The sequence below is a fragment of the Loxodonta africana genome, chromosome 9, assembly GCF_030014295.1.
Source record: "Loxodonta africana isolate mLoxAfr1 chromosome 9, mLoxAfr1.hap2, whole genome shotgun sequence".
Classification (NCBI taxonomy): domain Eukaryota; kingdom Metazoa; phylum Chordata; class Mammalia; order Proboscidea; family Elephantidae; genus Loxodonta; species Loxodonta africana.
The window spans coordinates 55,444,852-55,468,062 of NC_087350.1; the positions used below are offsets into that span (position 1 = coordinate 55,444,852).

Sequence of the window (23,211 nt, forward strand, 5' to 3'; positions counted from 1 at the left end):
CTCCCTCTGGGGCAAAGAACAAAATACTTACTGACTGGCTGGGCATTATAAAACAAGCCATATTTATTAAAGATTATAAGAATGGAAACAAAGACTTCTAGGGCTGGAAGGGATGTCAACATCACCTTGTAATAGCATATCATGTAATAACCATTCCCATTATTTAATTCTTGTTATATTCCAGAAGTTTTGCACATCTCATTTAATTTTCAGAAGGAGCCATATAAGATACATTTTTTATTATCTCTGTTTTGTAGACAAAGAAATTGAGGGTCTGAGAAATCAAGTGACATGCCGAAGGGCATACTATTAGTGTGACAGAGCAGGGATTCATACACAGGTCTTTCTGAAAATGAGAGATTTTTAAATTACAATACATTTTTCCAATGAAAGCTCATAGGCAGAAGTAGCTTCTGAAAGATCCTGAACGCCAAAGAGCAAGCTTGAACTTCATTTTGAGGGCACTGAGGCAGGGCTGGCTTATCCACTAGGCATAGTAGCACAGCACTTAGGTCCTACACTTTTAGGAGCCCACAAACATGTTTTGCTATTAATACATTCATCTTTATATCGACACGGTTTTAAAATATAATTTTAAATATACATACGCGTGTTTATATATATATATATTTCTAGAGAGGAACGGCCAAAGAAGGCAAAAATGTCCAGGGCCCACCACCGAGGTGCGCCAAATTTTCGGGGAAGGTAATATTGGCCGACTAAATTGGAAGACGTGCAGTGGTGGATAAATTGTGAAAAATGTGGTCGCTATTTCCCTCCTCCTGTCAAAGCCCTCTCCCCCGAAGTGGGGCTAAAAGGGCAGAGGTGAAACACAGGTCAGAAAGGGCCACTTCCTAGCTGTGTAAACTTGGACAAATGATTTGATCTGAGCATCAGTTTCGCCATCGATAAAATGGGGATATGTGCCTCCTGGGGTTCTGGCCTCATCTGCCTTGCTTACCGCTTTGTACGAGGCAACCCATAAATACACGTTGAATGAATGCAGGAAACGCGTGCTTAGCAGTGGCCGCCATACAGCAAGCGTCCAGTAAGTGGTAGTTGCTGGCACTGAAAATCGTAAAAAGTCCCCAGAGAGACAACCCTAGCTCTCCAGGACCGAAACTAATCTCAGCAGGTTCCACGCGAAACCGCGCCAGGTAACTTCTCTAGGAGACGAGGCCACGCGACTGCGCTTGCGCATAAGCGCTTTTCCCCGCCCCTTCAGGCAGGAGTGCCAGTGGGGTGGGCCTGGGCGGTGACGCGACGAGTCCAAAGGGGTGGACTCAGGAAGGGGCGTGGCTAGGAGGCCGAGCCTCGGCTACCTTCTTCCGGGCTCCGCCAGCTGCGCGCGCATGCTTCTCCCCCTTCTTTTGTGGTCCGGCCCATTGCGAGGGTGACAGGAAACCCTGTGCAGGGAGCGCCGCCATCTTGGGCTAGCCCGAGGAAGATCCTGAGGGAGCCGCCGCAGCAGTCGCCGGTGCCACCGCTACTGCCGCCAGCGGGTCTACACCTCTTCGGCCAGCCCGCCTACCCGCGGGGCCTCGGCCGACCGCCCCGCCTCCTCTCCCTGCGTCTGCTCTCGTCTTCCTCGTCCTGACGGCCCCCTCCCGCCCGGAAAGCTGCCCAGCCACCAGCAACCCCCCAGGTAACCCAGGCCTTCCGCAGTGCTGGTCTAGTTGGGGCCTCCGCGCCCGGCCCTTCTGAGGGGCGGGGGCGGGGACGACGGCGAGCGGGGGCTGCAGGCGGGCGGCGCCGTGCGGGCAGGCCCTGTCAGGCCGCGGCGAGCCTGGGGTCGGCGGTGGGCGCCGCGGCCTGACGGGACTCCCCTGTGGGGCCGGAAGGTGCCCCCAGCGCTGCCCCTGCTAGAGCCGCCTTGGCCTCCCCACCCCAGTGGAGACCTTCGAGGCGCGCGGGAAGGGTGTGTTCCGACCTCGCCTTCCCCGCCTCCTGGGCCGGACTGGGCAAAATCGCAAGTCCTGCAGGCCTCTCTCCTTGCTCCGGTCTCTGCGGCTGCAGACCACCCGCCGGAGTTTATCCACGCGTGCTGCGCCGCCTTCCAGCCCACGAGCCCCAGACGTGGCATTCCCCGTCCTGTAAGGCCTCAGCTGGCCCTGAGTACAAAAGGCAGCTCTTCTCAAGCTCGCCGGCATCTTGGACTGCCTCCGGTGTCCTTGTTGATGTGGCTGGACCGGCTCGGGCTTCGGGCTGGGGAAGGGGTCTGTGGGGCTGTGCTTGCTCACACTGAGTCTGAGAGGTTAAGTAACTTCGAGATCATTATTGGACGAATCCCTAAAAGGCCTGTGACATCCTGTAAAACCATGAGCCCAGGATGGCATCAAGAAATAAAGTTCGGCATTTCTAGAATTTAAGAAAAGAGGAAGGAACAAGCACATTTGGAGGGTTTGCAGCCTGCTGTGTGCCAGGCACGGTTCTAGGTATCTTCACATGTTTGTTTGAGCCTCACATCACCCGTGGTGGTAAGTTGAGTTTTACCCACTTTACAAGTGGGGAAATTGAGGCTTGAAATTGCGACGTGGCTGGCTAATGATGGCCCCTACAAACAAATGGCCTTTTCGCCACTCTTTGGTTGGTGTTTTGTGTATTACACTTAAAAGCTAGGCTATGGTGAAAAACATTTGAAATGCAGCTACAACTTGATCTCTTTTTTCCTATATTCAGATTGGATGCTCAGAGTCCATGATGTCAGCCACTGCGCTGCCAGTCCTCACTCTTACAACCCCAGGGAAGAGATGGCAAGATTTACATTTTATATAAAATTGGGGTTATGAGAGGGCAAGTGCTTTCCTGGTGGTCCCACAACAAGTGTCAGCGTGTAGATTTGAACTCCTTGCAAAGTTTATTGCTCATTTCATTGCTACAGCACAACTGCCTTTTATTAAGATGTGGGTATTGAGGACAATCTTGACCTAGCAAAATATATCCAGTTTCCCACCCCTCTAGCCCCCCAGCTTTTCCAAAAATTTTCTTCAAAGTTCTTTTTAGGCCATTTTACTTGGTCATCACTTGAGGCGATGCAGTGCTACATTTTTAAAAGTTTTTGCTCTTTGTATTTCCTGTTAAACTTCGTATTTGTTGTATACTATGCTGCAGAATTTGGAGCATTCTTACAACTGAGTTTTATCAGTTTTCAAATATCTTAGCACAATCTTAGTAAGATATTGTACTATTAGAAGGAACTTTTTGTTAAGGCAAATAAGATATGTTAAAACTAAGGCTAATGAGAGATGTTACATTTTTTAAGAATGCTTGAAACATTTTTATATGATTAAAAATGCCAAACTTGGTTGCAGACAGTGATTTACAAATAGAGGTATCAGAGATTCTTCACTTTTTAAAAACTTTTTATTCTAGAAAATTTTAAACATGTACAGAGTATAATGATGAGCTTTTGTATATATACCCATTAGCCAGTGTCAACTGTGCTCAGTCTTGTTTCGTCTGAATACACCTGCTCCTCACTCTCGCTGAAGTTATTTTGAAGCAAATCTCAGACATATCATTTCATTAGTAATTTTTTTTACTGGTACTGTGTAATCCTTTTAACTCTGGTAGTCAGTGCAGATCTTTTTTTTTTTTTAAGTGCTTTCCTTTTTTGAGTGGAGGTTAAGTATTGGAGTACTTTATTCCCTACTCAGCATGCCATCATAATCAGCTGGAAAACTTTGTCTCTTGATACATTGAGGAATCCAGTTATTTTTTCCTTATTTTACAATATTAACTTATATAAAGGTATGATATTAAATATCAAAAATATTTTTTTAAGTGGATCTCAGGTGTAGGTGGATTATTTTCAGAAGGTTGTACTGCTGTTGAGGAAAGGAAATTGAGTACTCATTTTGATTAGATTAGAAAATTAGATTAACTGCAGCTTTGTGTCCACCTAACTGATAAATCGAGTAGCATTCCACTTTAGTGGGCCTACAAGCAAATCAAAATGCATTCTATCCTTGAGCTCCATGAAGACAGGGACAGTGTTGCTTTATTTGCACATTACTGTATTATTAAGGCTTAGCACTATGTTTTGTGTTTATTAGATGCTCAACAGTATTTTTATGTTAGACTCACAAAAGCAATCCATCTTGGATTTGGTGTTTTTAACAAAATGTCTTTCATGTAAAAAAAAAAAAAAACTTACTAATTTAAACAATGAGGATAAGAATTTAAGTCACCGCAACTATTCGGTGGGTTGCTTTTTTCTCTGTTATGTCTCGAGTTGGCTATGTAAATATCATATGTTCAGTACAGTAACATCATGTGTTCTGAGGAGTAGAATAAAATAGCTATATAACAGTTGTGAAAGGATTAGGCATAGTGCATAAGTAAACACAGTAAAGAGCTGAACTATAAAAAAAAATTGAAAATATACTGTTTCTTTTTTTTAAGTCAGTCATCTGATTGGCTTCATATTATGTTCTCCGTATTATTGGTAAATGCGGAAATAATGTTGGCAATATTATGAGTGGGAGTTTCTTTTTTTTTTTTTTTAATTTTAAAAAGTATTATCGAATGAATATAGTACGTGTGTATTATAATTGGAGGCACCTTGGTGGCACAGTTGGCTAAACACTTGGCTGCTAACCAGAAGGTCAGTGGTTCGAACCCACCAGCAACTCCACAGGAGAAAGATGTGGCGGCTGCTTCCATAAAGACATACAGTCTTGGAATAACCCTGTGGGGCAATTTTATTAAAATTAGTGCAGAGATGTATAAAGAAAGTCAATAATTTCCCCCTTCCCTTTTTTCTACTCTCATCCTATGTATTCATCTTAATTTGTTGTGTTTCCTTCCATACAATATGCATATAGGGTTGAGTGTGTGTGTGTGTGTGTGTATGTGTATGTTTAAAAATGGCATATGCTGTTGCATAAAACTCTGCACCATGCTTTTTTTCCCTTAAAATCATACTTCCTGGTTAAAGCATCTAGACTGAATTTTTAAAAACTAGGTGCATATTATTTCATGGTACAGATATACTTTATTCAGTCATTTCCCTGTTCATGGGAGTTTAGATTGTTTATAGTTTTTTTGCTGTAAAAGTATTGCGTTAAATGCACTTGTACCTGTAGCCTTATGTACTGCACCTTTTTGCTTGTGTAGAATACTTCCAAGTGGATTTCAGGGCCTCTTTGATTTTGATTTTTTGCTGTTATTTCGTTAGTCTATTTTCGTATGTCTTTGGATTATTTTTTTTTTAAACTTTAAATACATTTTCCAAAATGTTTCAGCAGTTCAGACTCCCACAAGTGGTGTGTGTGAAAATGTATCATCATATATGTACCTGCACTTTTCAAAACTAGTCATTTATGCGTTTATGTAATCTTATTAAGGCAGTGTCAGATCCAGTGTGTGGAGATAGTGCTATTCTGTTTTTTGCACAATGATTATTGTTTAATATGCATTTAGTAACCGTTTAGATCTGTACGTATTAACCTGGAAATATGTCCCTAGCTTTGTTAAGTGCAGAAAAGCATGTTGCAGAGTTTTATACAATGGCATAGCCCATTTTAAAATATATTCCTCACCTTAAGTAGTGTTTCATTAAGAGATGAGGTTGAGAAATCCTTTGTAAAGCAGTATTAAGCATAGTTAATGTTTAAAAGGGGCCACTTGAATACACAGCACAGTAATTATTAGTGTTTAATATGCATTCAGTAAACATTTCTCTTGACAGCTAGGAAGGTTAGAGGTAAATTTTATATGTGCTGATATGACATTGTTAAATTTTCAGTACAATTATCCTTCCTCTTTGATTTTGATTTTTTGCTCTTATAGTCATTAGTCTATTTTCGTATGTCTTTTAATAAGCTAGTTGAGGTAGGAATATTCCTGGTGTTTGGAATCAGACCTGGGTTTAAGCTCCAGCTCTGTCATTTACTAACTTTGTATCACTGACCAAATTAGTCATTTCTTCAAACCTTAGTTTCTTCAGTTTTTACATGAACCTCATGATAATGACTCTGTAGAATTGTGAGAGTTAAGTAAGAATTATGGATGACAGTATGGGGAAAAGTAGTGTAGTATCATATGATTTTCTCTCAAAAATATTTATCTTGAGCTTTTTTGTAAGTAGACATACTATAAATTACTATTACTAGATTATTTATCTCTATACATTCTGATCACAATACATCTTCTGAGTGTAATTATTTAATAATGCTTATTCAGAATATTAAATTAGAACCAAGTGAATGAACTCCGAAAGCACCACTACAGGGCTTCATGGTACAACTTGAAACCACATGAAGGAGGCAGGATGGTGTAGTGGTTCTCTGCCGTCAGAACAGTCCTAGGTTCAGCACAGACTTTGCCACTTAGCTATATGACCTCAGCATGTTTACTTATCTCTTGAGTCTTTTTCCTCATTTGTAAAATGAGGAGAATAGTAGCTGTCTTATAAGGGTAGCAGAAGACTAAAAGGAGCCCTGGTGGCGTAGTGGTTATGTCCTCGGCTACTAAACAAAAGGTTGGTGGCTCGAACCTACCAGCTGCTCAGGATGTTGCAGTCTGCTCCTGTAAAGATTAAAAAAATTGTTGCCGTCTAGTCAATTCCAGGAAACCCTGGTGGCGTAGTGGTTAAGTGCTATGGCTGCTAACCAAAGGGTCGGCAGTTCGAATCCACCAGGCGCTCCTTGGAAACTCTATGGGGCAGTTAGTTCTACTCTGTCCTATAGAGTCGCTATGAGTTGGAATTGACTCGACGGCACTGGGTTTGGTTTTTTTGGTTCTAGTCAATTCCAATTCATAGCAACCTGATAGGACAGAGTAGAATTGCCCCATGGGGCTTGCAAGGTCGTAATCTCTACGGAAGCAGACTGCCACATCTTTCTCCCATGGAGTGGCTGGGGGGTTCAAACCGCCGACCTTTCAGTTAGCAGTCAAGTGCTTAACCATTGTGCAACCAGGGCTTCTTTTCTGTAGAGATTACAGCCTCGGAAACCCTGTGGAGCAGTTCTACTCTGTCCTGTAGGGTCGCTATGAGTCAGAATCCACTCGACAGCAATGGGAGTAAGGATTAAATGAGATCAAATGTATTGTATTCAGCACATTGTCTGGAATGTATTAAGTGTCCAGTAATAAATGGTAACTATATTGTGTTTATTACTAGTTTACAAGTTGTTCATCGTGTATTTAGTGATGTCTATTATCTGAATGTAGTACACTCCCCCCCCCCCATGGAAATCAGAGGCATTAAAAGAAAACATCTGCATGTGAACTTTATTCAAATACTTTTTGTAAAGTATGGAATAAAGTACATTTTACTCTCACTAGTAGTTGTACACAAGTTATAGAATAATACCAAGGATTTTTAATTAGTGGAAATTATAATGTTGAATGGCTCATGTTTTCAGAGTGTTTGAATTAGACCAATATTTTGTGCCTCTTTTTGGACACCCTTCCTACTGCTGTGCTGTTTGAGTTCTCAAAGCAAAAATACCCTTAAGTGATGGGGGGGAAATCTTTTTCTTTCTTCCAGAGCTAGATAAAAATATATTCCAGACTTTAACAGTGTTATGTTTCACGTTCAAGAGGTTAGGTTGAGAAATCCTTTGTTAAAGCAATATTAACCATAGTTAATATTTAAAAGGGGCCACTTAAATACAGATCTACTGCAAATACCTAGCATAATTTTGACTGAAAATGTCAGTAAACTGGAGTATCTTTAAACCTAGTCCTATAGGGTCATTATGAGTCGGAATCAGCTTGGTGGCAATAGCTTGGTGCCTCTTACTTAGGAATCCTAGGCGGCGCAAACAGCTAATCACTTGACTAACAACCAAAAGATTGGTGGTTCAAACCCACTTGAGACACCTAGGAAGAAAGGCCTGGAGATAAAGGTTATAGCCTTGAAAGCCCTATGGAACACAGTTCTACTCCGCAACACATGGGGTTGCCATGTGTCAGAACTGACTTGCTGGCAACTGTTTTTTTTTTTTTTTAGTATCTTACCTTAGAATAGGAAAAAGGAAGACCTCTTATGTGTATTGTTGGCTACAGCGATTGATGCTTTCTGCCCTCCTTGCCTACTGAAATTAGTAAGTTCTGAGTAGTTTCCTTTTTACTCTGCTTTTAGAGTTTATTTTTTCATTTGTGATTTTTAAAAAACTTGAAATGAAAATTCTGTGGTGAGGTGTAGACAAAGCACTGGTATTCAATCTGAAATAGTGGCCATTCTCTTTTATTTGGAATAGTTTATATTAATTAATATTTGGTAATTTTTTTTAGCATTTTCAAAAGTAGTCATCTCAGTAGATATTTAATGAATGAATGCTTTGTGTGATAGTTAACAAGAACATGAATTGCACAATCAAGACTGGGTTATAATTTCATGATTAGCCTTTCAAGCATTTGGAGTAGAAATTGGAAGTAGAGGCCATAGTTTTACTTAAAATGGGAGGAAGCAAGGTACAACCACAACTTTTAGTTAGAAAAGGGAAAGGAAATAGGTAAGTCAGGAGGAGGAGAAAAGTGTGAGAGAACCAATGATTTAAAGGGAGCAGGAAATGATGACTTTTTCCCAAGTTTGAACAGGGAAAGAAGGAATTAAAATTTTATTTATAAAACATTTATTTTATTTATAGTAATTAAGAGAGGAACTAAAAATTAATTAGAAGAACTTCTGGGAGGAATGCAGGTTAAGAAGTTAATAACTTTTTAATATCATTTTAAATGTAAGACAATTATTTTTTTCCTAGCACTTGGGATCTAACTCAGAGATGGCCTCAGGACCAAGTTCATTCTTAAAAATTTTACCTCTCCAGCATCTGGAAAAGGGAATCAAGTTACTTTAATATTCAGAGTCAAAGTTAATCTAACTAGAAAAACTCCTTTTCCTGAAAGAACTGGTTAAGGGAGTTTTCTGTGATGTAGACGAATGATTATGAATTTACATCAAGCTGGAACGGGTTACAAGCGGAAATGGCTCACTTTTGCTGAACATAATACTTACAGCTAAGTGCAAAGATTATATTGTATAAAGTGATTGATAATTTATTGTAATTAACACTTTCCTCTTCCCTGCTGACAATAATTCATGTACTTTAAATGTATATATTTTAAATTTATTACATAAAAATTTTATTTGAAATATGGTATATAATAATGTGCTAAACTTGAATAAATGAGCTTCTCCAGTCACATCAAATGTCTAGATTGTATAATGTGACAGTTGACTATAATAGTAAAACAGAACAGATTGATATAAAAGTGCTGTAGATCAGAATTTTGAAATAGGATTAAATCTTTTTATAAATGAAGAATTTTTATCTTTCCTTAAGCTGAAAACTGGTTTGAGAATAAACTTTATTGGAAGTTAACTACCTTAGAAGCAAGGATGGCGAGACTATGTCTCACATACTTTGGACATGTTATCAGAAGGGATCATTCCCTGGAGAAGGACATTATGCTTGGTAAAGTGGAGGGTCAGCAAAAAAGAGGAAGACCCTCAGTGAGATGGATTGATACAGTGGCTGCAACAATGAGCTCAAGCATGTCAACAATTGTGAGGATGGCGCAGGACCAGGCAGCGTTTCGTTCTGTAGTACACGGGGTTGCTGTGAGTTGGAACCAACTAACAGCAGTTAACAACAACAACAACCAATATTAGAATTCACCCCTTGCTTCTGTAGCATGTAGCACAGTGTCTAGTACATTTAAGGCATTCGTTTGAATAATTTTTTTTTTAAGTTATTAAAAACCCACTGCCGTCGAGTCAGTTCCGACTCAGTGACCCTATAGGACAGGGTAGAACTGCCCCATAGGGTTTCCAGGGAGCGGCTGATCTTTCAGCTTGCAACCCAGCTCTTAACCATTGTGCCACCAGGGCTTAAGGATTCTGTAGATAATATCTATCTGAGGGTAAAGGATGGACTGTGATATTTTGACATATCTTCTAATACATAAAATGTTCAAATTTTATAACCATAGTACTATTTATGCCATTATTTGTCTCAACTCCTAGAATAGTGAAAGCAGGCACTCAATATATTGTTCATCTGTAAGTCATGTGTTAGGTTTAGCCATATGAAATTGCCAATAATCAACCCCCCTTTTTTTAAACCTACAAGAACAACAGTTTCGTGTGTTCAGTCTAATTCTAACCGTAATTTGGTTTGGGAATAATTGACTACTCTTTCTTTGGGTGCTGTGCTAACCATTGACTTAAAATAGAGTAAAAAAGTTATTTTGTGTTTATAAGTTAGTGGTCGCTTTTTATACCATTCTGTTGGAAAAACAGTTCTGAAAAAGTAGACCATCAGTAATTCAGTAGCTCACTTAACAAAGCTGGAGGAATTAAAAAGGGAGGAGGGCTATTTATAATGATGTTTAACTTAAATTTATAAAAATGTCCTTCCTTGTTTGAAAGTTTCAGAATAAGATCTTACTGGATATTTCCTAAAGTGAAATATTGGAGTTATTTTGGTGTTTCTCATATTTCTATAAAGAATATTAAGGCAGTATTCATCTAAGAGAATTTATAAGTTTGATTAGTTTGGGAAATGCAGTTTTATTCTGAGTTACCATAATTGACATTTTGTTTGTATTCAGCGTGTTTTACATATCTCTAAAGGGTGACAGTGATCAGCTTGGATAACTTGTGGATACTTTCCTCCTGAAGTAACACAGTTTTCTTTGTTTTTAGTGCCACCATGGCAACTGCACCGTACAACTACTCTTACATCTTTAAGTATATTATTATTGGTAAGTTCAGTTAACTTGTACTCTTGTTCCCCAAAGAAGGTTAATACACAAAATATTTGCATACTAATATATCAGTTCAGAAGGAACAGATGATTTTCTTGCTGCACAATTAAAGCACCCTTGATAAGATTATTTTTGCATTAATAGTGGCCCTAGATACTTCTGTAATATAATGCTGGGCAACTTATGAAGTGATACTGGTTGTTCTTGAGGGCTCTCTGAAAGTTTGTTAATACTGGGACTGAGATTAATTTCCTAGGAGTGCTGAAACATCTCCCAAAATACCAGGAAAGCCTTCAGATCCCTCTGGATTCCAAAAATTGGTAGAGAAAATTGAGAATGAATTGTGTAATATACATGAAATATAATAATGGTGTTTTTTTCCCTTAAGTTTCAAGGTTTTGCTCAAATTAAAACTCTTTATGCTGCTTATTAAGAATAGTTGTAAGAAGACAGTGTGAAGTACTTTTTCAATTAAATTTTCACATTAGAATATGTTACTTTAATGTTGAGCTGTGTAACTGTGTAATATTTTCTTCACCAAGGGTTAAAACTGTTGTAGTACAGTAAGAGATGACATCTCTTCTATTATGTAACACAAACTACTTTCTGTAGATTTATACAAGAAATATGAGATAAGACGGGACCTAGTGAGTGAATCAAGTTTCCGTACTCAATTTGTTATTTCTGCTTGTTATGATGCCCTATTTGTAACTCCAAGAAGTCTTTTGCTTCTGCAGGTTATGGGAGAAAAAAAGCAAAACTTGGTGTTCCACAGTTGAAATAATTCAGAGTAAAAACTACCATTATAACCATGTCTCTGCTAAAAATCACTTCCTAGCCGGTGGCTATTTATTAAAGTAGTAATTAATTAGAAAAACAATAATTTACAGTCAAATTCTGTCATTTCTAAAGGTGAGACTAGTCAGTTTATAATTCACAGTGAAAACTGACTTCTAGGCTCTTTTGAACTTCATTATGAAATATGGAAATACAGCTTTTCTAGGTGTCCTAGAAATTTGTGATGTGATTTGGTGTAAGGGGTGTAACAGTCATTGACTATGATTATGAGAGTATAGATTGAGAAATGTAATTGCCATCTGAAACTTTTTTTTTGAACAGGGGACATGGGAGTAGGAAAATCTTGCTTGCTTCATCAATTTACAGAAAAAAAATGTAAGTTCAATATGTGAGGTAAAATATTAGTAGCTTTCTTTATAGTTTCTTTTAAAAAAATGTCATTTTCATTGTACTCTGTGCATTTAAGGAGTCCCTGGGTGGCGCAAATGGTTAAGTGATTGACTTATTAGCTGAAAGGTTGGGTGTTCAAAGCCATCCAGAGACACATCGGAAGCCAGTCCTGGCGACCTGCTTCTGAAAGGTCACAGCTTTGAAAACCCTATAGAGCAGTTCTACTCCGCACATGTGAGTCAGAATCGAGTCGACAGCAACTAGCAAATAAAATTAAATATGCTGTGATATTTAGAGTGTTGAGTTTTTAAATGCAACGTAGAATTTGATTTGTTTAGATTTCTTGATGGTAAAAACTTAAATTTTTAAAAATGCATAGTATAATGTCATATTTAAATAATCTCACTTTATTGTTCTCTAAACTTCCATTATAGGAATTGTCTTATTAGAGGAAAATTGCTGTGTATGTCATTTGTTAATTACAGAGAAGTAGATTTGGAATATTTAAAGTGAAATTCTTTCTATGTTCATTCATGATCAGTGTGATTAAGATTCAAAGCACAATTCAGCTTTGTCTTGAGGGGTAGTAGAAGGGGCCAGTATGCTAAATATGGGGTTCCTGGGTGGTGAAACCAATCAAGGACTGAGTTACTTAACTGAAAGGTTGGTTATTTTGATCCACCCAGAGGTGCCTTGGAAGAAAGGCCTGGTGATCTGAAAGATCACAGCATTGAAAACCCTATGGAGCTCAATTCTCTGAAACACATGGAGTTGCCATGAGTCAGACTTGAGAGCAACTTGGTTTTTTGTGTGTGTGTGTGTGCAAATTGACAAACTGGGTAGGTATCTGCTGGTCTTTTTTCTCATCTCACCTGCAATTACTCATGTGGTTACAGACATCTGGAGTCTCAGTTGGGGGTGAAAAATCCAAGATGGATTCATTCAGATTTGTTTTTCTTTTTAGTATTTTGTTGTGTTTTTGGTGAAAGGTTCACAGTAAATTAATTCCCATTTAACAATTTATATATATATATATATATATATATATATATATATATATATATATATTGTTTGGAGCCCTGGTGGCTCAGTGGTTAGGAGCTTGGCTGCTAACGAAAAGGTCAGTGGTTTGAATCCACCGGCCACGCCATGGAAACCCTATGGGCCGGTTACACTCCGTCTTGTAGGTTCACTTAGGAGTTGGAATCAATTCAGTGGCAATGGGTTTTTGATACATACTGTTCAGTGACATTGGTTACATTTTTCACAGTGTGTCAGCATTCTAATTATTTCTATCCTGGTTGTTCGATTTCCATTAATCTAGCTTCCCTGCCTCCCCCTACCCCCAGTAACTGGTTTTTATGCTAAATATAATAGAAAATTTTCTATATTCTTTTGAAATTGTTTCTATGGCATTTTTGTGCTTTTTACCATAGAGATTTGATATAACATTTTATGATGTGTCCAGTGGCCTTGTGTGTACTTATACCATAAAATAATGGGTTTAGGTTGTCAGTGATGTAATTGTAAGGAAAAGACTAATATATTTGTCCTGTTGTTGCTGCAGCTTCGTGTTGTTGAGTCAATTCCGACTCCTAGCAACCCTGTGGGGCAGTGTAGAGGTGCCCCATAGCGTTTCCTAGGCTGTAACTTTTTTTTCCCCTCTCTTTTTTCTTTATTTCGCATGCAGAAATTTATACACATGTTGTTTTGTGACATTAGTTGCAGTCCCCACAATGTGATAGCACATTTCTCTCTTTACACTCTGGGTTCCCTGTGTCCATTCAACCAGTTCCTGTCCCTTCCTGCCTCCAGTCAGGAGCCACCCATTTGATTGAAAGCACAGTCTTTGTGTGTATTATTTTTTGTGTTATAGTCCTGTCTATAATCTTTGTCCGAAGACTGGGATTCGAGAATGGTTTCAGTTCTGGGTTAACAGAGCATCCAAGGGCCATAGTTTTGGGGGTTCCTCTGGTCTCTGTCAGACCATGAAGTCTGGTCTTTTTACATGAATTTGAATCTGCTCTGCACTTTTCTTCTGCTCTGTCCGGGACTCCCTGTTGTGTTCTCCTGTCAGGGCGGTTGTTGGTGGTGGCCGGGCACCATCCAGCTCTGGTCTCAGGCTGGTGGAGTCTGGTTTATGTGGACCTTAGTTTCATGGGCTAGTTTTTCTTGTGTCATTGGTGTTCTTCCTTCTCCTTTGCTCCAAGTGGGCTGGGACCAGTTGATGCATCTTAGATGGCCACTCGCAATCCTAGGCTGTAATCTTTATGGGAGCAGATTGCCAGGTATTTTCTCCTGTTGTGTGGCTGATGGGTTCAAACTGCTGCCTTTTTGGTTAGCAGCCAAGCGCTTTAACCATTGTGCTACTAGGGTTCCTTCCCAGTGTCCTAGACATGTAATTCATCAATGTATAATTATAAGTATGTATTAAACATCACGGTATCTTTTGAGGCACTGATGGTAATTTTCCAGGATGAAAATTTGATTACAGCTCTTACAAGGATTTCTAATGCCTTTGATTGATTGGTTATATGTAATAATTGTCCAAAGGCTATATAGTAAAATGTGTAAAGTATTTATTAAAATCTTTATTTTTACTTAGCAGCTTTTTCTAGTCCACGAGTCAGTAAACTATGGCCTGTGGACCAAATCCAGCCACTGCCTGTTTTTGTAAATTTAGTTTTACTGAAACAAAGCCACATCCATTTTATGTATTGTCTGTGGTTACTCTTGTGCTTCACCCACAGTAGTTGAATACTAGTGACGGAGACGGTATCGTCTACAAAGCCTCAAATCTGGCTTTACAAACTTCCTTTACAGAAGTTTGCTGACCCCTGTTCTAGTCCAGTCACATTCCTCTGGTTTCTTACTTCTGGATCTTTGCTAATTTGATTTTCAGTGTATTATCAAGTATATTTATAATCTACAAGAATTAATACATCATTTGATTACTCAATGACTTCAAATTCATTTGATTTTTTTTTCACCCAACCAATCTCAATTTGAAGTTTTCTGGAAATTGGGGATATTATAATATATTTTTTCCTCCCTAACAGTTATGGCTGATTGTCCTCACACAATCGGTGTTGAATTTGGTACAAGAATAATTGAAGTTAGTGGCCAAAAAATCAAACTGCAGATTTGGGATACAGCAGGACAGGAGCGGTTTAGGGCTGTTACACGAAGCTACTACAGAGGTGCTGCGGGAGCACTTATGGTGTATGATATCACTAGGTAAGAGACAATAAGTTTTCAATTTTCGTACTTTATATAAGTACTTAATAAGTTTTCAAATTTTGTACTTTAGGCATTGATGTTTCTCTTTCATTGGTTTAGACATTCTTTGACTTGTAATTGTATGACTGTAAATGAAATTATTTGGGATTTATAGTTTCTTCCCTAAATTGCTGTGTAAAACTTGATGACAAAACATGTTGACGTGCTTTTCTGAAAGTGGGTATGACTGAAAAAAACTAGAAGACGGTGGGCGGAGTGAATGGGAAGAATACAGTTGAAAAGTAGCGTAAGTGGAATTAGTTCAGGTGAAATAATATTTTATACCAAACTTTATTCCTTTCACACCAGTAGAAAGCACACAAGTCTTGAGGAATTACTCTGTTCAGTTTCTAATGTTAAAATTGACACCTTCTCAAAATAAGGCCAAAGAATTAAGTATTTCTGCTAATCCAGCATGGTAGATTATCAATAGTTCTTATACTTGGATCTGACGGTGTTTTGAGTATTTCTTTATATTCCTTTTTGTCCTAAAATGAATTAAAGTGGCTTACAGTACTGCATGCAGGAAGATTAAATTTTTTTTTAACTTTTATTGAACTTCAAGTGAACGTTTACAATTCAAGTCAGTCTGTCACATATAAGTTTACATACATCTTATTCTGTACTCCCACTTGCTCTCCCCCTAATGAGCCAGCCCTTCCAGTCACTCCTTTTGTGACAATTTTGCCAGCTTCCCACTCTCTCTATCCTCCCATCCCCCCTCCAGACAGGAGATGCCAAACACAGGCTCAAGTGTCCACCTGATATTACTAGCTCACTAGGAAGATTAAATTTATTTGACTATTTCTGGAAACTCAAAACAGTTGATAGAAAGTAACAAGCATGGGCTGTAAAGGTTTGACTTTGGAGAACATGGGAAACTGCACCACTTTATTAGACCTTGTGCCGTTTGTATACTGTGAGCTAGAAAATGAACTGGACCACATTTTGTGCTGATGCAGAACTGCACCCTAAAGCAGTGTGACTCTTGTCTCACTTGGCGGGGGGAGGGGGCAGGGTGGGAGAGTGGGACCAAGTGATAATTAGACTTTTTGAGAAATGTTTTAGACTGTTTCCTTCTTGAAGAGTCATGATGCATGTTAGCATATTAGGACTCTCAGAACTTCTGCAGTGAAGAAGTTCTTTACTGTTTAACTTAGTTTTAATGTCTTTTCTCAGCTTACTTTATTGAGCTTAGAAACATACTTTTAAACATAGCTTTTAAGCACAGTAAATACCTTTGGCAAAACTTACTTATTCAGGTCATCAGAAGTGCTTTAGCTGGAAACAGATGTCCACAACTGATGAATGGATGAATAAAATGTGGTATATCCATACAATGGAATATTATTCAGCTAAAATAAGGAATGAAGTTCTGATATATACTACAAATGTGGATGAACCTTGAACACAGTATGCTGAGTCAAAGAAGCCAGGCACAAAAGGCCACGTATTATATAATTCCATTTATGTGAGCTATCTAGAATAGGCAAATCTATGGAGACAGACAGTATATTGGTAGTTTGGATGGGGAGTGACTAGTCATGGGCATAGGAGGTTTCTTTTGAGGGTGATGAAAATGTTCTGGAATTAGATAGGGGAGATCACTATACAACTGTGTGAATATACTAAAACCCACTAAATCGTATGCTTTAAGGTGAGTTTTGTAGTACTATATTGTATCTCAGTAAAGCTATTATTAACATAAGTATTTTAGGTCTTAGGTGCTTGATTCAATGTCATAGTGACGTTGCATGACACTTATTTTTTCTACTTTTTTTCCTATTAATCTTTGACATTTTATAAACTTAAAAGTCTCTAATAATACTTTTTATTCTTGGGACTCTAATTCTTACAAGGTACTTTCCTAAATTGATAGCATAGCAGTCATTTGACCATATCAATCATTTGATGTATCATATCCAAACTCCACACCAAAGTCAGGGATATTTTAACACTTTTATTTTAGCACTAGTACCACTACTTGTCAATATTTGGATGATACTGTATTTATAGATTTAAAATTATAATAACAATGAATTTTAAGTTAGTGTGACAGTTATCAGAATCACAGGACAAGTACATGTAAATAATAAGGCGAATGAATACATATTAATGACACTTCCATAGAATGCATATTTCTGTTTACCAGGTTAAAGTGGTGGCAGTTTGTAATGCACTCTTCCTGCTAGCTTGGAAATTTTAATAGTTATCAAAATCAGTATAAATGTTTTTGAACTTGTGTTAAAGTTTTGTGCATGAAGTAAGACATCTGTTGTGTAAAAACGAGGTATGCCAGCACTACAGATATTGATCAGTGATAAGGCTTGTACTTTTTAGAAATTGTATTTGACCATTGTTTACTTAGAAAATTCTAAAACGTAAGAAAGAAAGATGTTATTTTGGTTTATATGACATTAGGGTTTTTTGAAATTTAGGTGGTGACTTAACGTATAATGTGATACAGTATAATAAAAAGAGAGACTGAGTAAGGCATTCTTTTTAGTTCCCACTGGAAAAGGATTAAATATATGTAATACTGAGCTTCATGTAACCACCAGCAGCTGGTGAACATTGAATGTACTCAAAGGCTAAACCAGAAACACGTAGAGGACATGCGGTGGGTGGAAAAGGGTTCTAGGCCTGGCTCTGTGAAATCAAATCTTTGTGGGCTTCTGTTTCCTTACCTGTTAAATGCGTAAGATGGGTTAATGGTTCTGTGAGTCTATAAATCAAAAACATTTGAACCTTCAAAATTTGTATTGTCTTGATAGTAGTAGACTGTACTGTGTATAATACTATAAATTATTTTGATTTGTTTGCTATCTTAGGGCCTACTTGACTAGTGCAAATGAGCCATAAGTTTTAACTCTTGCTTGGAGAAAGTTGAGGAAGAGGTCAATCTGTATCCCAAAACGATTTAGCTGCCTGGCAAATAAGAATACAAAGTTAAGATAAGCTAGCTCTCTGATATGTAGGGAGTTGAATTTACAGTCAGATATATTACATGCCTTTTTAAAGCTGGCTTTTATGATGCAGTTACCTTTCTCTTTAAATTATTATTAAAGAAAGATGAACTATTAAATTATTAAAGAAAGGTGCAATAGTGTGACAATCTTGGTTTCTCACTGACAATTACTAAAATTTAAAGACTGATGCAAAAATGTTTTTTCCGAGTGTCCTTGGTTAGGCATTTTGGTACTTTATTTTGTCATCGAAAATCTGGATGATTTATTTCAATAATTTTAACTTTAAGACAGAAAATTCTGAGTTCAGAATTGTTTTCTATGTTTGTTCCTTGCTTACTGGTCTGTTTATGAATGTGCTTTCAATGTAAATAATTTACTCTTGACATGTAAATAATTAGCAAAGTTGTTGGATATTGAATTATTTATTTTAAAATAATGTGTCTGGCTAAATTTTTGATTGATAATTACGTGGTTATATTTAACAACAGTTGTTCTTTCGAGTAACAATCTAGTCAAAGCAGAAATACTTTCTTAGGATCTGTTGATTAAAGTGTATATTTAAAATATTTATTGAAGTTTCTTTTTTTTTAATGGCAATTGTATGTAATGGTCACAACTTTAAACTTTAATTTTTGCAGAAGAAGTACATATAACCACTTAAGCAGCTGGTTGACAGATGCAAGAAATCTTACTAATCCAAATACTGTAAGTTAAATGATACCTATTTTATATAAGATTTAAAATTTTAAGTAACCTAAAAAGGGAAGCCATTTTACTGGTGGGATTTTTTTTGGGTTTGGGTACTAAGAATGAGAGAATCTTGTTTTATTCTTAAATTAGTTGAAGCAAACAACATTTTTTTTTTTTTAATTTTTAATCACCCTAGGTTTTGTATTTTATTATACTTGGATTTTGTTCACGTTTATGGTTAAAAAGAAAAAGTTATAAATGGGGTGGTGATCCAGTAGAGGCTATGAAACGTGAAATTACCATTTTTCAAGGGATCTGCATTAGTTTCACAAACGTTACCATTGGGGGAACTGGGCACAAGGGATCTCTGTATTATTTTTTACAATTGCATGTGAATTTATAATAATCTTAGTAGAAAATTTCAATTAAAATAAAGGGGATCTGCATGCTTAAAAAAATTAGTTTCTGTTTTAGTTTTTCCTAGGGCTGATGTAACAAAATACCACTAAGTGCTGTAACACAAAGGAACAGAAATTAATTTTTTTAAAGGAGCATAGTACTTAGGGGTCATACTCATTTTTTTAAATTTTGAATATTGTTTTAGGTATAAGTTTACACAGTAAATTAGTTTCCCATTCAACAAGTCATTCATAGATTGTTCTCTGACATTGGTTATCTATAACTGCAATGTGTCAGCACTGTCCCCATTTCCATACTGCCTTCCCCGTATCCATCCTTCCAGTTTCCCTGCCTCTCTTGCCTTCTCTTCTTTGCTGTTGGGCAAATAGTGCCCGCTTGGTCTTGTACAGTTGACTGTTCTAAGGAACACATTCCTCACACGTGTTACTTATTTTATAGGCCAATCTATTATTTTGGCTGAAAGGTGACCTCCAGGGGTGGCTTCCGTTCCAGGATAAAAGGGTGTCTTTGGGCGATAATCTTCGCGTCCCTCCAGTCTGTCAGTCCAGTAAATCTGGTCTTTTTTTATGTATTTGAGTTTCCTTCTATATTTTTCTCCCATTCTAACCAGGACCTTCTATTGTGTCCCTGGTCAGAGTGGTCAGTAGTGGTAGATGGGAACCATCTAACTCTTCTGGTCTTCTGGTCTCAGGGTACAGGAGGCTGTGGTTCATTTGGGCCATTAGTCCTGTGGACTGATAGCTTCCTTGAGTCTTTGGCTTCCTTCACTCTCTTGCTTCAGGCATTAAGAGACCAATAGTTGTATCTTAGATGGCGACTCGTTCGCAAGTTTTTAAGACTCCAGACACAACTCACCAAACTAGGATATAGAACATAACTTTGTGGAGCACATTATGCCAGTTGAGTGAGATATCCCACAAGACTATGGTCCTAATCTTTCAAACCCAGGTATTCAATCCTGCGAGATGTTTGGTTATGTCTAAGAAATATTCACAACTGTGCCCCCATGTGCTTTATTATATATACGTGCATATAGTCACATAGATGCATATACATAAACATGCATACACCAGAAAAAAAAGAAAAAACCCAACCAAACCTCTTGCCGTTGAATCGATTCCAACTCATAGCACCCCTATAGGACAGAGCAGATCTGCCCCATAAGGTTTCAAGGAGCAGCTAGTGGATTCAAACTGCAGACCTTTTGGTTAGCAGCCTGAGCTCTTAACCACTGTGCCACTGGGGCTCCACACCTATACACATATATCTATACATACCTATACACATATATGCTTACCTACATACATACAGACCTGCAGGTGTATATTTTTGGTTGTTCTTGCTGTTGTTTGAAAATTATATATGCTATAGCAGTTACCAACAGGTTCTTCTTGTTTACTTTTTAGTGACATCGTTTACATTTGTCAGGCTGTTATATTTCAACCTTATTCATTGTGTTACCACTTGGTTTCCTTTTTAGGCCTAGATTTTTTTTTTAATCAAGATTTTTGGATTTCAGAATATGCATGGTTGGTTTAAATGATTGCTTTTGTTTGAAGACATCTTTCTTTTTGGTTACAAATTAGGTAATAATTCTCATAGGAAATAAAGCAGATTTGGAGGCACAGAGAGATGTTACATATGAAGAAGCCAAACAGTTTGCTGAAGAAAATGGTGCGTTTCTTTTAATGGCTTTTGAGGGGAGGGGGTCACAGTTGGAATTTCTGAGGAAAGGTGGGATTTTGATATTGCAGATTATTTGACATTTCTTTTTCGCATACTGCACAAAAATCTCAAGAATGAGGAAATGACAAAATGTGTTTCTGATTCATGTTGGGGGTTGCACAGGTATTTAATGAGAAATATAAAGATTGCCCCCGTCTCAAACTCATGCTCATTAAACATTATGGTACCCAGAAAACCCACTGCCGTCGATTCCGACTCATAGTGACCCTATAGGACAGAGTAGAACTGCCCCAAAGTTTCCAACGAGTACCTGGTGGATTTGAACTGCTGACCTTTTGGTTAGCAATTGTAGCGCTTAACCACTACACTACCAGGGTTTCCAAATATTATGGTAGGAGTATTAAAAGCTAATGGGAAACTTTTATTCAGATGTTACGGAAGGAAATGCCCTTATGAATTAACTTGAAATATCCTAATCATTGTGTGAATTTTATTTTTAGGCTTATTGTTCCTTGAAGCAAGTGCAAAAACGTAAGTATGGCTAAAGTGTAGATCATGTTTTGGTTACACTGAAGTTTCTCAAATAAAGTAGTAGAACCTTGAATATGAGAAAGGTGTATATCACTCCGTAGGATAAGTTTCTATGTGTAGTGGTCATGGCAGGGAGAAGAGGAAAGCAAGCATCCCTTTACTTCCTGTCTCAAATTTCAAAATAATATTAATTTTTGTTACACTACCTAAAAGATTGTACCTTGATTTGATACCCATTCGTAACCCAGGTTAAAAAAATAAAACTGTGTTTGCATTTCAAAAGTGTTTGACTTTCACAACTGAGGTTAGAGTTTGGCATCTCAGACCCAAGCTTGGTCAGCTTGTTCATATGATACTTCCCATCATGGTAAAAAGCACGACTTAAGGAAATATTCAAAATGTAAGAATAATCAGAAGCATAAGTAACATTTTCTAATTGTTCTTCCATGTCCATATTGAACCCTAGGACTCCTATCATAGTTTCTCATTAACTAGGCCAAAAATGCCTTGCAATGGTAAGGAGAGGCTAGCCCCTTATTGTTTAGCCCTATCTGTGCTGTTAGTCCTAAAGGAACCGAAGTGTGAACATGGCTAAGCACAGATATGTCACCATTACATGATAAAAAACAGCATAGTCCATGCAAATTCCTGGAATCCTGTATGTTTGGGGATATTTTTTGGAATATTCACTCTGTTATCACAGAAATGGCCTGGTTGACTGTCATATTTTATATTAGTATATAGCATTTTAATGATTTGAACACATATACCATATTTTTATGCCAAGTGTTACTGTAAAAAAATTTGCTTAGCAAACTTAAAACACCTTGTGGGGAAGAGGGCGTGGTTGGCAAACAAACGTAGAAGGTGTGCGTTATTTACATAAAAATATGGTAGTTATCCAAATAGGCTTTGTAGAAACAGCTCTTAGTATCATGTGTATATGCTTTCCACAGAAAATATTTTCCCATGTTGTTCTCTTAGCTCAGTCTCTGGTAATCTCTTATTAGATGACAGTGGCTAAGTTGAAGACATCATGGCAGTTGACTAAAGGTTAGCAAAAGGTCAGTGTATAATGTCTTGTCTTTTGTAGAAAACTATGGTTCTCGAATAAACTTGTTAATTGCCTCTTAGGGGAGAGAACGTAGAAGATGCGTTCCTTGAGGCTGCCAAGAAAATCTATCAGAATATTCAGGATGGAAGCCTGGATCTGAATGCTGCCGAGTCTGGTGTACAACATAAACCCTCAGCTCCACAGGGAGGCCGGCTAACCAGTGAACCCCAACCCCAGAGAGAAGGCTGTGGCTGCTAGTGACCTCTTTGCCATGGCCCCTCATTTGACCTTTCACCTATGTCTGTTGGAAGCAGTACTTTTTACTGCCTCATTGTCTTCTGTACATCTTACTGGGTTTAATTAAAAAAAAAGAAAAAACAAGAAAAAACAACTCTGTTGTAAAAAACAGTTTAACACAATACTAAACTGCTAAACAACTAGATGTAATCAGGTTATCAAAGGCAAGTAGAGTTATAAATCTCTCCTGCATGGTAAATCTAGACTTTTTTCCCCCCTTGATTGTCCTCGTGATGGGTATGTCACCAGTACATGATTTAAACTGAGCACTGATGCTGGACTTCATGATTTTTACCTCCCCTCTTACTCCCCACCCCCTTTGACAAGGCTTTGTCTCACTGTACGGTTTAATTTGATGATACCTTAAGCTTTTCT

At 37.9% G+C, this 23,211-nt stretch overlaps 1 protein-coding gene across 2 annotated transcripts; it reads left to right on the forward strand.

Moving 5' to 3' along the window:
• Positions 1–1,401: 1,401 nt before the first annotated feature.
• RAB14 (RAB14, member RAS oncogene family) lies at positions 1,402–22,830 on the forward strand. Of its 2 annotated transcripts, XM_023544989.2 has the most exons (9): positions 1,402–1,645; positions 7,961–8,054; positions 10,661–10,719; positions 11,842–11,895; positions 14,970–15,147; positions 18,797–18,863; positions 20,855–20,942; positions 21,455–21,485; positions 22,620–22,830. In XM_023544989.2, the coding sequence occupies exons 3-9, from the start codon at positions 10,668–10,670 to the stop codon at positions 22,795–22,797; spliced, it is 648 nt and encodes a 215-aa protein (XP_023400757.1). In that variant the 5' UTR covers positions 1,402–1,645; positions 7,961–8,054; positions 10,661–10,667; the 3' UTR covers positions 22,798–22,830. The 2 variants fall into 2 exon arrangements, with proteins under 2 accessions (XP_023400757.1, XP_003407819.1); XM_003407771.4 differs by lacking the exon at positions 7,961–8,054 and having other exon boundaries at positions 1,403–1,645.
• The last annotated feature ends 381 nt before the right edge of the window (positions 22,831–23,211 follow it).

Excerpts from the sequence above, each read along its gene's own strand:
- RAB14 (XM_023544989.2), top strand. The coding sequence starts at position 10,668 with ATGGCAACTGCACCGTACAACTACTCTTACATCTTTAAGTATATTATT. Across the intron at positions 10,720-11,841 it reads CTTTAAGTATATTATTATTG|GGGACATGGGAGTAGGAAAA; the intron begins GTAAGTTCAGTT and ends TTTTTTGAACAG. Across the intron at positions 11,896-14,969 it reads TCAATTTACAGAAAAAAAAT|TTATGGCTGATTGTCCTCAC; the intron begins GTAAGTTCAATA and ends CCTCCCTAACAG.